Source organism: Montipora foliosa, chromosome 6 (genome assembly GCF_036669935.1).
Source record: "Montipora foliosa isolate CH-2021 chromosome 6, ASM3666993v2, whole genome shotgun sequence".
Classification (NCBI taxonomy): Eukaryota; Metazoa; Cnidaria; class Anthozoa; order Scleractinia; family Acroporidae; genus Montipora; species Montipora foliosa.
The window spans coordinates 7,743,601-7,758,086 of record NC_090874.1 but is presented as its reverse complement, the minus strand read 5'-3'; the positions used below and the strand labels follow the sequence as shown (position 1 = coordinate 7,758,086).

Here is a 14,486-nt window from a genome sequence, read left to right as displayed (position 1 = left end):
AATATGTGTCATTCATGGGATTAAACTATAACCAATTCATTACCCACCTTGTCAATAACAACCGACTCTTCGTACAATACAACTGCATGGACATTGAAATCTGCTGCACTATTAGCATTGAGTTTGTACCTGAAAATCAACTGTTTAGGGTCTCTTGTTACTTTCTCTGCCTGATATGACAGATCGAAATAGATTAGTGGATACAGGCTGTTATAATTGGCAAGATTCAACTGGGTTCCGGTGTTGTAATCATTTTTTCGCATTGCATAAGACATCAGATCATTGAATATTCTCACTTTGCTCTCACTGTCATATTCCGTTTCTGGGTAGAAAACACCATTGCCATATTCGAGTCTGCATGTTGTCAAGTAACTGTTTGCGTTTGCTTCATTTAGTTTGAAGGTGTCGAATAGATATGGATTTTGAGTTGCAATTCCGGTTTTAGCCCGTTGTAAATAAACGAAAATTGCTTTGACATTGTCGATACTGGAAGAAATCTGAAAAAAACCACTGACTCTAGCAGGTGCTGACACTGCATATAGTTCACGCTGATATGTCCATTTGTGTTCTTTCAAAAAAGAACTAACGAACTGGTTGTACATACTGTCTTTTGGTGTTAATTTTGGAACCCATAGTAGAAATCTGTTAATCACTACTCTTCCGGCATCTGCTGCTGCTGCCCTATTGATGAGTTCATTGTCGTTCTGGAGATTCAAATTGAATTGCAACTGCATAGGAACCAACATTTTATCCTGCAACTCTTCAAAAAAACTGTAACGATTGAGAGGTATGATCAAATTCACATCTTTTGCTCCTCCTGTTCCATCATTATTGGTAGCTTGTGTAAGCACTCTTCTAGATTCATATCCTGAATTAGTATTGGCTGTCGTACCATCTGTGTCTAAATACCAAAAACTGTTTTTACCGACTGATCTGCTGTAATCATCAGAATATTCCAACAGATTCTTCACAAAAGTGACCTTATGTAGATTGTCAGTATCATAAACAATTTTCCCAGCACTTTTAATCATCATATGTGCAATCAATGAATGAGATCCGTTTATCACCGTTATTCTATCGGCTGCTGCGTAACCAGCTCCATCTGCTGTTTTTTGTAACTGGAATTGAACCTCGAAATAAGCATTGTACCAATCATAGAAAGAACTCCGGTCGTTGATGGTGAATCTATAACCATTTTTTTCCTGATGTTGATTATTTCCAGGGGCTCTAATTACATCATCAAGTTGGAAACGCACCAACTCATTTCTTTGCAATAATTCACTTGTTCTAAAAGCCATTTATACTATTGTATTATATAATTTTGCTGTCATGTTATTTATTTGAAAAATCTACGCCTTCTTCCAGATCCGGATATCAATCTATTTAGTATCATGTCAGCGCTTTCATCTTGTTGTTTAATGGATGAAGATGGGGCTATTGCCCTTTGTGCCGTAGCTCCTTTTCTCAAATTGGCCAATTTCTTCATTATTAGGTCTCCTGACTTTTCTGCCACCGTCTTGCCAATTTTATCACCTGCATGGGAAACCCCTGATTCTAATGCCTTCTTTGCTAATGGCTTAGCAAATTTCTTGAAAACAGACGATGCCACACTCTTCAATGGTTTAAAAATGTTGTCTAAGATAAGCCCAGACCCTTTATGTTGAAATACAAATTTACCAAGTTTTGGGTGGTAAAACCTCTTAAATTCATACGGTTTCATTATACTGTTACATTAGATACTTTTTAAAATCAGCGAAAAAGACGTATCTGCTCCATTCAGATCCACTAATCTTCTTTTTCCATCTGTTATCATGATTCTGATTGATGAAATTGTAGTTTTGTTCACAGGATTAAATGTAACTCTTTGTGGTTCGAGGGTGAAGGAGTAACTTGGTTTTAGTACACTAGTCGAGAATGAATAAATGATGTCTGTTTCTGCGCCGTCAACTAAACTTTCGTTTACCAAATCGCAATGAATATTGAGTACGTCTGTGTCTTGACTGAGATTTGGCACTCTTGGTCCAATATGCGTTCCACTTGCTAATATCTTTTTGTCGAAACCGATCAGGTCATTAAAATTACTTGCTCTTAAATCAAGTTGGTAATTTGTAGCTAATGTAACCGTGACTCTGAATGTTGTTTCGTTGAATTCAAGAGTCATCGGATACGTATCACCAGTTTTCGTCACATTTTTAATATGTCTGTCAAAGTCCGTATAATTCCATACCCCAGCTGGAAAGGTAATGTCCTTAAAAGTTGAACCATTATCGGAGCTGTATTTGATTAATTGATTTTTGTACCCAGCATTGACATTGAACCAAGTGAATGACATGTTAATGACTCTGTTAAGACCGATAACGTATTGCTTATTATTGTCTAGAGTTACAGGTCTGGTGAAATTTGTTGCAAAATCTTCTGGTTTATTGTTCCCTTGATTTTTCACACTGTAAGATGATAAAACTATCTCTCGTTCCATTATGTGATTAGGTTACATTAAATTTTGAAATATTGTTTGTATAATTTACCATATTGTGATTTGTTAATTGTTGTCATTTTCAATAATGTGTCCAATATAGAAACACCCATATTTCGCATGTCAATGCTTGTATTACCAGCCAATATCTCACCAATGATCAAATCCAATTTTTTTATGAGTTCTTTTGGTTTGTTAAAAAATATCACATTGCCACCTTTTCTTTTTCTTCTGATTCCAGAACCTTTTATTGTTTCCAATTTAGTGTCATAATGTGCAATATATGCATTCAAGACATTTTTAGCTCTGTCTATTCTTTTGTTCATCTCTTGTCTTTGTGCTTCATTTATAATCCCTTTGTTATATTGTGTTGTCACATGTGTTTTGGCACCTCTCAATTGATTTCTTTTCGTTCTAGTTTGTGTTAAAATTTTACGAAGATATGCTTTGGATTTTATGTCATTCATTTCTGGTTGATTCAGTATTTTTTTAACTGTGTCATAATTAGGCACTTCAAACTCATTTAGTATCTCATCGTCCATATCTTCATCATCTAATGCATAATCGATCTCTTCGTCGTCATCGTATTCTGGTGGTAATTCTGGTTCTTCAGGAAAGTACTTAGGATCAACATACATCTTTTTTTTCCCTTCCAGAAGATCTTGTAAAGATTCTTCATATGTTGGCGGTTTTGGCACCAGTTGTTTTTCTTGCTGTGGTAAAACAGGTTGTTCAAATAATTCACCAAGATTCATATCTGGAACTTCATCCTCTATATCAATACCGTAATCAGGAACTTCTCCTTTCTTCAGTGGTCGTTTTTTCCTTGGCAACCTTAAAGCCTGATTACTATCAATAACATCATCTAATTTGCTTGTGATTGGTTGGAATACTTTTGAAAATCCCTGTTGACTGGTCTTCTGATCAATATCATGCTTTGTGACAGCATTATGGACATAATTGATCTTGTCCCCTAATTCAGATTTACTCTTTGCGAGTTCTTTCCACTTGAGTAAACTCATTTATTGTTATATTGTTACGTTACATAAAAATGGAAATTCATATATAAAAAATAACGTTTTACACTATGTTGAACACCATGTTGAACACCATGTTTAACTACATCATTTTATCGAAACAATGTAACGATTTAATATAAATGAAGATACCTAATTATGATACTGGCGACGATGTTGTCACAAACTTCACACAACTACATGATTTTATGCCTGATCGATGCTTCCGCATGCTCATTTGTGGACCTTCTGGTTCGGGAAAAACAAACACACTGATGCATATGATTCACAATCTGTTGTATTTTGATAAAATATACCTTTATGCAAAAAACTTAGAGCAGTCAAAGTATCGGAATCTCATGAAAGAGTTCGAACCATGGAGTGAAGAAGCTGGTTATGATATCATTGAAGCAAGCAATGATAAAATAATTCCTGTAAAAAATCTCAATGGTGACAATCAAAAAATTGTGATATTCGACGATTTTGTATGTGATAAAAACCAAAAACCATTAGTTGACTATTTTATACAGGGGAGACATAAAAACTGCTGTGCCATATATTTGAGTCAAAGCTACTATAAGACACCAAAAGATATTAGATTAAACTGCTCACATTTTGCCATTTATGATTTTCCGAGTACTAATGAAAAAAGTCTCATATGTCGTGAAAACAATGTCTCAAAACAATTATACGAGAGAGCAACTAGAGACCCTTTCAGTTTTATATATATTGACAAACCCAAGAAACAAGTAAAGAAGAATTTCGATGAAAAAATATAAACCAATTGTATATATGAGTTACTCAAATGGTAAATTACCTGAAGACACATATTCACATGAAAAAGTTATTGAAATAGTAAAAGGATTGCCTGGTGTTGGTTTTAAACTAACAGATGACGGTGATTATGATATGCAGAATAAAAAACTGAGAAATTTAGATTCACCTCAAACGAATGACGATGCAACTACTAAGAGTTATGTTGATAAAGAGGTTTCTGGGTGTTTAAAAATAGATGGGAGCAATGCAATGACTGGCGCCCTTAATATGGACAACAGACGTGTTGAAAACGTAGCCCCTGCTAGACATGGCCATAGTGACGCTGTCAGTAGTGAGCATTTGCATAGTTTTTATTTTGAATTAAATACAAACGATGGAAAGATAGAAGCCCAAAATCCAATCGACATGAAAAATCAAAGAATCTTCGGAGTGAAAGACCCGATACTGCATTCAGATGCTTCTAATAAATTTTACGTTGACAGCTCTTTTAATTTCAAAGCTGACAAAACGGAGCTGGCTAATTATTTGAAAAAAGATGGAAGTATTTCCGTAACTGGCAATTTTGACTTTGGAAATAATAAAATCAGCAATCTTGCTGAAGGCACTGGCAATTCTGACGCTGTTACAAAACACCAATTACAAACTGGTTTATCAACCAAACCGAATGTTAATCAGGTTGTGTTGCGAGATGGTACGCAAGCAATGACTGGAAATTTAAACATGTCACAAAAAAAAATCGTCAATCTTGCTGATCCAACGGGTTTGAATGATGCTACAGGAAAAGGTTACGTTGATCGATTATTTTTGGATGCACTTCGATTAGACGGCTCAGCTAAAATGACTGGAAATTTGGATATGTCTTTGAATAAAATAATAAATTGCGGACAACCAACCGGTGCTAGAGATGTGACAAACAAATCTTATGTCGATTCCGAGGTTGGAAAAACATTGAAATTGGATGGAAGCGGTGTAATGACTTCTGTTCTAGACATGAACAATCAACGAATAATAAATCTCGGCAGAGCCACACATAATCAAGATGCCATCACTTTGAAGCAAGTGAATGACGGTATTGCAACTGTTTCTACCGAAAACAATAGATACACAGATGAACAAATAGAAAAAAATAAGAAATATGTAGACGACGAAATAGCGAAGAGTCACATAACTACTCACACAAACAGACAAAATGTGCTGAAATATGCTATGGATGATGGGGAATTTACAGAAGATTATGGAATACAGGATGCCAATTTAGTCAACTATAATGACTCACCACATAAAAACAACAAAAAAGCATTTTCATTCAATGTTCAAAAGGCAGCAGATGGTTCCAGTCTGTTTAAAGGACGATTCGATTTTAATCTATTCAAACTGATACGTGACAATTATAGCGATAAATATACTGTGTGTTTAGAAATATATTTCCTGAGAACCGGTTTCGATGTTGAGTTTAATTCATTGCAGGTTACTTTTGAAAAAAGAAACATGAACATCGATAGAACCACAACAGTCAAAACCAACACAGAGTATAAATATTATCGCTTTATCATGAACTTATCACCAGATGGTTCTTCACCAACTATCGAAAGACGGTTATATGTAACTGTTCAAGCAAATTATGACAATAGAAGCCCAACTCTTTTACCATTGTATGCCCTGATTTACGGTATAAAAGGCGAAGCAAAAAACAACCTTGATTTTACTATCTATGATTACGAATTGGCTTATCAAGTTGTAAATGATCAATTTTTAATGCATGTGCCAATCAATATGAATAACAATAAAATGACAGGTTTGGCATTGGCAACAAATGATGATGATGCTGTAAGCAAAAAATTCTTCATCGACAATCTCATACAACCCCGTATCACATATGTCACAACCAGAAACGCAGGAAGCAAATGGACGATGAAATACGGAAATTTAAATGATCCAGGACAAAATTTGCGATTTCCTAAAATTCGTATAAATGCAGTCAACGTTTCATACCATGGAATACCACAAGCACAATACAGATTGGCAATAACTTTTGGAACAGGACAAACCGTTTTTTTCCAAGTCCCCTATAAAAGTTCAGGTACCAATTACGTTACAATCAACAGAACTTTTGTTAATGTCACAGATATGAGCGTCAGAACCCCGCCTTTTACATCCACTAGTGGTTTTGTTATGCATTTCCATGGATACATAGAATTCAATCCAGGTGCTTAAAATTGTATAGCATATGATATATATGTCATTGTACGCATTGAATGAAGATGGGACTGATTTCATTGACGAAAATGGTGAAAAAATAGAATACACCGTTGAGGACATTTTATTCAATCACGACCTCAAACTTTTTTTAAATGAAGATGGCCATGCTGAAACTGACAGAAATCTCGTCGTTAAGGCTGCTACGGAAGACAACCATGTTGTCATAAAAAAACAACTCGATTTGAAGTTGGACAGATCGACTTTTATTATTTCGAACAGTCTACCTGGTATACCAGTGTTAGACAAAATCAGCATTGCATTAATTCCAGCTTTATCAGTAGTCACAGCCGATTCAAATGATAGAGTTAGTTCATGGATTGATCCTGTGAATAATATCGATTTTTCACAACAAACCAATTCAAAAAAGCCTCTTCTTCTGAGGGATTCATTGAAAAAACTGTTTTTTGTACGTTTTGATGGTAGTGATGACTATTTGGAAAAAAATTCGTTTGATGTTTCTGAAATAGCAGGTAAATCTGGTAACACATGTACAGTAATACTGGTTGTCAAAACAAAAGCGATAACTAATCAATCACAGTTTCAATGGGGGCGTGGAGCCGTCAGATTCGGTATGCATATACCATGGGGAGATGGTGCAGTCTATATCGATTTTGGTTCATCATCAAATGGCCGACTTAATATGCCTTCTTTGACGAGTCTCTCTGGTAATATCGAAGTTTGGACAATTCGTATTAATGGGACAAATCTAGAACTCTTTAGAGGCGTTACATCAATCAGTGCGATTAAAACAGCAACAATTTCTGCTACTCTTACAGGTTCAGCACAAGAAATATTCATTGGATGTCAGGTTCATACTGATGGCACTGCTGTGAATTTCTGTGAAATGGATTTATATGCTTTTGCCGTTTGGGCTAAATCTCTGTCTGATGATGAATTGAAAAATATGTTCAGATTCATTCAAAATCATTTCGATTTGTGATGTGGATTTTCAAAATATATAACTCAATATATATGTATATCGACAATTTATTACGATTTGTGGAACGTAGTTTTCAAGAAGCAAAAGAAAAACATCCATGCATTAATGACAAAATATTAAAATCAGCACTTGTTTATCAATACCTGCACTGTTTCTATTTTAAAAGAGACATGTCTATGAATGAGATTCTTGAACTCAATGATGGTGAAATTGGTCTTCTTGGACCAGGTAGTGGCTGTCTAACATGGTTACTTGAAAAGATCTTCGGTTGGATTGATATATTAAATTCACATAGTGTATTACATGATGCTTCCGGGAGGTTTTATGACCACCATAAGCTCGGTAGAGGTTACACTTATGCTATTTCAGAAAAATACACAACTAAACTGATTAAAAGATCACCTTTTTGTGGTCAAGTCAGTGGTATACTATATTGTCTATGCAGACGATTAACAATCTGAACTATATATATGGAAGATCGAAAAAAGAGAATATTCAGCTGGAACCATATTTCAGACAAACTCCCAGAAGATCAGGTCGACGAACTAAAGAGCTATTATAAGGCATACCATAGAAAGTGTTGGGCTTACAAAAAGGCTGTTAAACGCTTCAAAAAATTCAAACTGTTAGGAAATACTGTTTCCATTTTAACTGGTACTGGTGGAATTATTAGTGCTGTTGTAACTGGCGGTATAGCCCTAGTAGCTATCAGCACTTGTGCTTTGTTAATCAAGTCTTACATGGATTTCCAATCACTGGATCTTAAAATACAAAATTGCACATACGCATACCAAAGTTATCAGCATCTTTTGAATTCAATAAAAGACATGTTGCGAAGTGGTGAATTTAATCCATCATTTCACACAGAATTAAAAAATGTAGATGATTTTGTGACTGATGTTTGTCCTAGTGTTGATAAGTTCTACGCTAAATACAATGACAAATTCATTCCTTAACTATCACATTTATTTTATCGAATGATAATGCTAGGATGTCTTGCCAATATCGTTTATAACTTTCAAGTGTCTTTTTAGACTTTGATGTCTTGACCTTTTCAAAAGGAAGATCCAGCATTTTAAATATTTGTTTTAAAATGAAATTTATGTTAATCATACGCTTTCTATCAATGTTAACATCTTTCTCAACTTCCCCGATAGCCGCAAAAATTCGAATTATTTTATCCATATTTTTTACAGAAATCTGGAAACCATTTTTAATGGCAATGTTATTCATTATGTTTTCTATATGATATTTTCTTTGGTAAACACTTTTACGATGAAATCTATGCTTATTTGAGTGAAAATCAATAAATTCTATTAAAGGTGTATAACCTTGTACTGTTCCGCATTTTTTGCAAACTATGATATTATCTTTCACTATCTCTGGCTGATCGCAACATTGATCTGTTTTTTTCGTATGTTTACCTATTTCTTTATTGCAAAATGGACAAATTACTTCTTCCATATTGATTAACTCTTCATGTATTTCTTTACAACTCATTATACTATTATATGAGATATTATTTTAGGTTTTTTTAAAAAGTGCAATTATGCCCCCTTTGGGGCTCGATTGGATAATCTTTGTGGTTTTGTAGCCCCTTAATCGCAAACGTGTTTGTAGCCCTTTGATCGCAAATCGTGGTTTTGTAGCCCTTTGATCGCAATTTGTGCTTTTGAAGCCCTTGGAATATGGGTGTGGGAAACCTCCATCACAGGCCATGTAGTCAAAAATGATTCATTTTTTCATTTAATTTATTCTGCATAAAAACGTCTTTAAAACGTTGACGTTTTCAGACTTTCATAAATTAAAGTGAGAAATAAATTAAAAAAACGTGTTCACGACAACTGAGACAAAACTAAACCTGTTTACTGTGACATGGTGTTAGAGGGCACTCCCACTCCTACGAAAGAATAAGTTTAACCCGAACAAAATAATGATTGCAATCGAATAGACCAATTTCGATACATTAAAATTCAGTCCTAACAAAAGACATCATCTCGAGGCTCTGGGGAAAAAAATATAAGGATTTGTATGAATTTATTCCCCAGAGCCTCGAGATGATGCCTTTTGTTTTGGACTGAATCTTAATATATCGAAAGTGGTCTATTATAACGAAAAAATGAATTTTAAAATCGCTTTTTCTCCATTTTCAAGTCTCCCGTGCGCCGCCATTTTGTGTTCAGTTTGTCAGTGACGTAAAATCGAGAATAAATGGCTGCTTGTTCTTCCAAGTTTAAGTGGCTTGCACGGCACAGAAAAAGCGAAATTCTGGGTGACAATGGTGACATACATTTGCTTAGGAAGGGGAGATTTCTATTAGGAACGAAACAAACGGCAACCGGAAGTGAACTTTCTGCATCCGGTACAGTTGTGTCTTCCAGTGTCAGTGTTAAACTAATCGTCTCTAATAGAGATGTGCAGACAAGTGAAGGACCGTGCCTACTATTGTTATTGCGCGTACGTTCTGCGCACTCGAGATACTCGGGTTTCCTATCGGTGATGCTTACTAATACAGGGATACTTTTGCGCGGCTTAAAACTATACAGAGAAAGTTGATCTTAAAAAGTACTCTTGGTATCGAAAAAAAAAAACTGGGGGTAACCATGCATTCTTTAGAAATAACTAAGCTTCAATTTGAGAAAGAAGACCATACATTAATTGCTTTGTATTTTAGAGCTTTTTACAAAATATTGTTCATGAAGTATCTTTGAAAAATGCGTTGTTACCCCCAATTTTCTTTTTGGATTTCAATAACACTTGTTAAGATCTACATTTCCTGCATAATCATAAATAGGGGCAAAAACACCTTTGAATTAGTAGGCACCGTCCTTAAAAGGGAAAACAACTCACTTTTGGTTGACGTCCTTGGCTCAAAAGAGTCGCGTGCTTAAACTCCCTAATATCTGGAGCAATTTAATATCTTTGGGCTACACTAGTTATAACGTACACAGAATCCGCGTACAGCAAAGACTGATCGAGGGTGGGTTTGTCTTCACATTATAATTCCTTAAAACAAAGCTTTCCGTGAAAGTGATCATCACAAGAAGCATTAAAAGCAACACACCATAACAGTGAAGTTGAGGTTTTACTGAAAACCTTTGCAAAAACCGTGGATGATAAGTCTTGCACAGCGTTGCATCAGAGAAGATCGTGATCAGTCAAAATTGATTAAACAATATTTATGAAAGTCAAGTAGACAGTACTGCACGACTGATAAAACAACGCGAAAATGTATTTTTTAACGACATTTCGGCTGGTTAATACCAGCCTTCATCAGGTTTATTTGGAGATCTAACGAATTTACATCATGTTAGATCTCCAAATCTCCTCAATGTTCCCCTCGGCTTCTCCTCGAGGAACATTGAGGGTTTCAGTCGGGAAAACAAAACTCGCGTTTTCCCTTGGAACCAGTCATTAAGTCAGTGCTTATTATCAGGAGGCCATCATGTTCCTGGTATTATGTTACATGCTGTATTAAAAAAATGGCCTATTGTTCTTTCCACCAACTGAACATGGCCGCCGTGAAGCACAGGTGCAATCAAAGAATAAGTGAAATTTTCATATATTCTCTATCACACAAAGGTTTCAGCTACAGAGAAGGCTTTTAAATTGGCCCGTGATAAATTTGTCCTTTTAGCGCTTTGCTCAGTTCATGTCTTTAAAATCTTCCTTTCTGTTGCAGGCCTAATCATAATGCCGAGATGGAAGAACTTGTGTTTTTGGAAAGACCACGAGCTATCCGGCATCGTCCGCCACCACTTCCCTTAGCCATAACGAAAGTTTCCGTGATGCCAGTAATCACTGATATCTAACCAGGAGAACAAAGACCTTGATTTTATATATCGGAAATCATAGAAAATGTTTTCATGAGAATTGAGAGTAGTTCTCATAAGATTAATCTAAGACACATGTATGGTCGCCGTTCTTTGTTTGGCCATTCTCGTTCGCAGAGACACGCGATCCTGTCGGTCAGCGCCGACAGTAGGAAGCCAAAACAAGGCCGACGCAGCGATGACGACTAGCGGAGGAGGATGACATCTGAAAATATTATATTTACCGTCATTGTAAAAATTTCTCGATTACTCCAAGTAGTTCGGAATGAAAAGTGTGCATTATCATTCTAGGAATAAACTTTGATTCGAACGGTTGAAATGCTTGGGGGAAAAATTGAAATTGATGGCCAGGTGCTAGCGTCGAGCGAGCGTCTCTACATGAATCGAAATTTGATCGTATCGCGTCGTTGTCAAAGCGAGAACGGCGAAAGAATTAATACATCAAAATGTAAAACGTACATCCGGGCCGGGCAAATTCTGTTAATTTAGTCCGTCGCAGTCGTCCTTGCTTAAGCTTTTCGTAAGAACCACATCTGGTTGCTTCCCATGAACACGCAGACGCAGTGGGAGTCCATTTCTGTTACCGTGATTGATTATTGCTCTCCGAAGAGGAGACAGCAGTTTATAATTGTTAGCGTTCTTTGTTAGGCCTCCGTCAGATGTCTCTATAATCGGTGCTGGTTACAATATTCTGAGGTTTGATATTTATCGAGATCACATTACGGAGAAACTGACTGCACATATGCCTATAAATAATATGTAATATTAAGTACACCTAGTGCCAGGAAAGGTCTGTCATTTGTGTCTAATTTGTGGTGATGTTGAGGCATGGCCTTTATCATCATGAAGAACTTCATTTATTATCGCATTTGTCCTCGCCTTGAGAGAAAATACTGCACAAGTCACACAGCACCTTTCGGTTTTGGTTTTCATTGTACATCAATCTCATCCCCCAGTCTCTTACTATTCTTAACAAAACAGGTAACTATATATTAACTCTCATTAACAAAGCGCTTAAATGTGTTAAGCTAACGCCTTTTCTTTACATAGGGGAAAATTAGATCATTTAATGTAATCTTATGCTGTTTTTATAGGTTTTTGCGTATTACCACGTCATGCATTAAAATTCTTTGTTCATTCTGTTCAGTTTACACCTCTTGTTTCACTATCCGAGCATTGAGGCCCTATTTGGGTGGTTTTAGTCATACCTTATCCCTAAAATTACTGAGACTGAGTCAAATGGAGGCTATTGTGTTTATTATCCTTCAAATATTTTTCGCAAGACTGGAGCTTACAAATTAGCCGAAACGGTTACGAACAGTTTACTGTCAAAAACGTTTACAGCGTGTGAAGTTGATTTTTTTGGTGTTTTCTGGTACCGCTTTATCGACCAGCAGCCAGCAGCAGCTTTATTTCTTCTTCCGTCACAAAAGCGAACCCAATTAATTTTAATTGCAAAGGTTTTGGGAAACTTGGAGAATATTTAACAACTATTCACCGAAGTGGAGGTGGCTAGCGGTGGATATTTACCGAGCCGCGAAGCGGCGAGGTAATATCCAACACTAGTCACCGACACTGAGGTGAATAGTTGTTTTAGTATATACTAAATCAGTGAGATAATGTACAGCAAAAAAATTAATTTGGATGTTTTCTTCACTTGTCACGGATGCAAATCGGGACGCCATTTTTTCCCGAGTTGCTCGGAGGTAAATAGCACAGGATATTCGGAGTTTGACGAGCCAATCAGCGCGTGCGTTCAACGCTGTCCACTGTTTTAGTATATAGTAAGAGCTATTATTAAATTCTCAACCTCGGATAATGCAATTCTCGTGCTGTGATTGGTTAATTCAATCTCGGTTATCAGCTCATATACATTAGTTTGACCTTATATGGTAAATGATGGCGCTTAGCGTTGCTAAACTAAAAACGTTTTCGCCAGAAAGAGAAATTTCTTTCGGGTATAAAGCAAAAGAAAAACGTTTTTGTGGAAAGTTTGGATCACTTTCGAAGCTTAGAGATACGCGAAAAGGTAAGAAATGTTTTTGTGATGAGCCTGCGTCTGGCTGACCACGAGGTATTACACATCATCGCATCTTCATCAACTTTTTTCGATTTCACTAGGATTTTCTCGCTTTTTTCGCTCGTATTTCGTACTTCTAAACTTTTGGAGTTTAAGGAATTTAATAAAACAATTATTCCATTCGCGCTTGTTGGATATGAGAGTGGTTATAGCCAACTCGGCGCTACGCGCCTCCTTGGCTATTTACCATCTCATATCCAACGCGCGCTCATGGAATAATTGTTAATTATACCATGTTCTACAAATATCAATAACTATATGCATCAGTTTTGTTGTTTCTACAAAATAAAGTAGGAAGATATATCCATAATTTGTGGGAGTTTTTAAAATATCTGTCACTTTGCCACCCTTTGCATTGGTCAAGTCTTCGCTCCCAGGAGCTCTCTTCTTTTTTCCAGAGGGACTGGAGACGAGCTGTGATAAAGTCGTTTAAATCAGGAAATGACAATTTCCCTAAAGTGAAGATATTTCTCTTGTCAGCGAGTTACGAAACAGCAAAGAAAACTGACTGGCTTGCAGTTCCCATAGCAAAAGCTATAGGATAGTATTAAATTTAGTTAAATTGCATTAGCAACCGCGAAGAGATTCCGTAGTGTAGTGGTTATCACGTCCGCCTAACACGCGGAAGGTCGCCAGTTCAAGCCTGGCCGGAATCACTTTTCGCATTTTGTTAATACGCCTTTTTTTCTTTTATTTTTCGTTTTTGTTATCCTTTACCGAAGCAGTTTAAACATACTTTCATTGACAATTTTCAAAGTTAAAGAGCACGGAGTAAGAAAGGCTGTTCAGGCTTTATTGCTCATCTATCAAGAGAGAGAAGCACACTGCATACATGAAACCAACTTCAAGTAGTTTTTCTCAAGGGTTTACCAGATTTGTAGCCTCAAAAAATACCTCCCAAGTCTTAATTCTGCTCGATGACTCATAGTCAGTTTTTTGAACAACAAGACCGATTTCATTCTGGCCAAAGTACACTAGTTAGGCCCAAACGTCAAGAAGCCGCTGTTTCTCTTTTCCCAGGCTCTCTCGCTTTTTTGAGCCCATGATCAGAGAGACGAAACACGAGAGACGAGTGGACGTGGGTACCACATTTCTTTCAATCCCACAA

At 36.4% G+C, this 14,486-nt stretch overlaps 1 protein-coding gene and 1 non-coding gene across 2 annotated transcripts in view; both read left to right on the top strand.

Annotated features, from left to right (window-relative positions):
- The window catches only part of LOC138008626 (prominin-1-A-like), a 50,678-nt gene extending 38,285 nt beyond the window's left edge, over nt 1–12,393 (top strand). The window contains exon 24 of the mRNA XM_068855944.1: nt 11,148–12,393. Coding sequence (XP_068712045.1) covers nt 11,148–11,277 — 130 coding nt within the window. The 3' untranslated portion in view covers nt 11,278–12,393. The remainder of the gene's footprint in view (nt 1–11,147) is intronic.
- A 1,568-nt stretch (nt 12,394–13,961) lies between these two features.
- Nucleotides 13,962–14,034, top strand: Trnav-aac (transfer RNA valine (anticodon AAC)). The gene has a single exon. It is a non-coding gene; the product is annotated as a tRNA-Val (tRNA).
- Nucleotides 14,035–14,486: the final 452 nt, after the last annotated feature.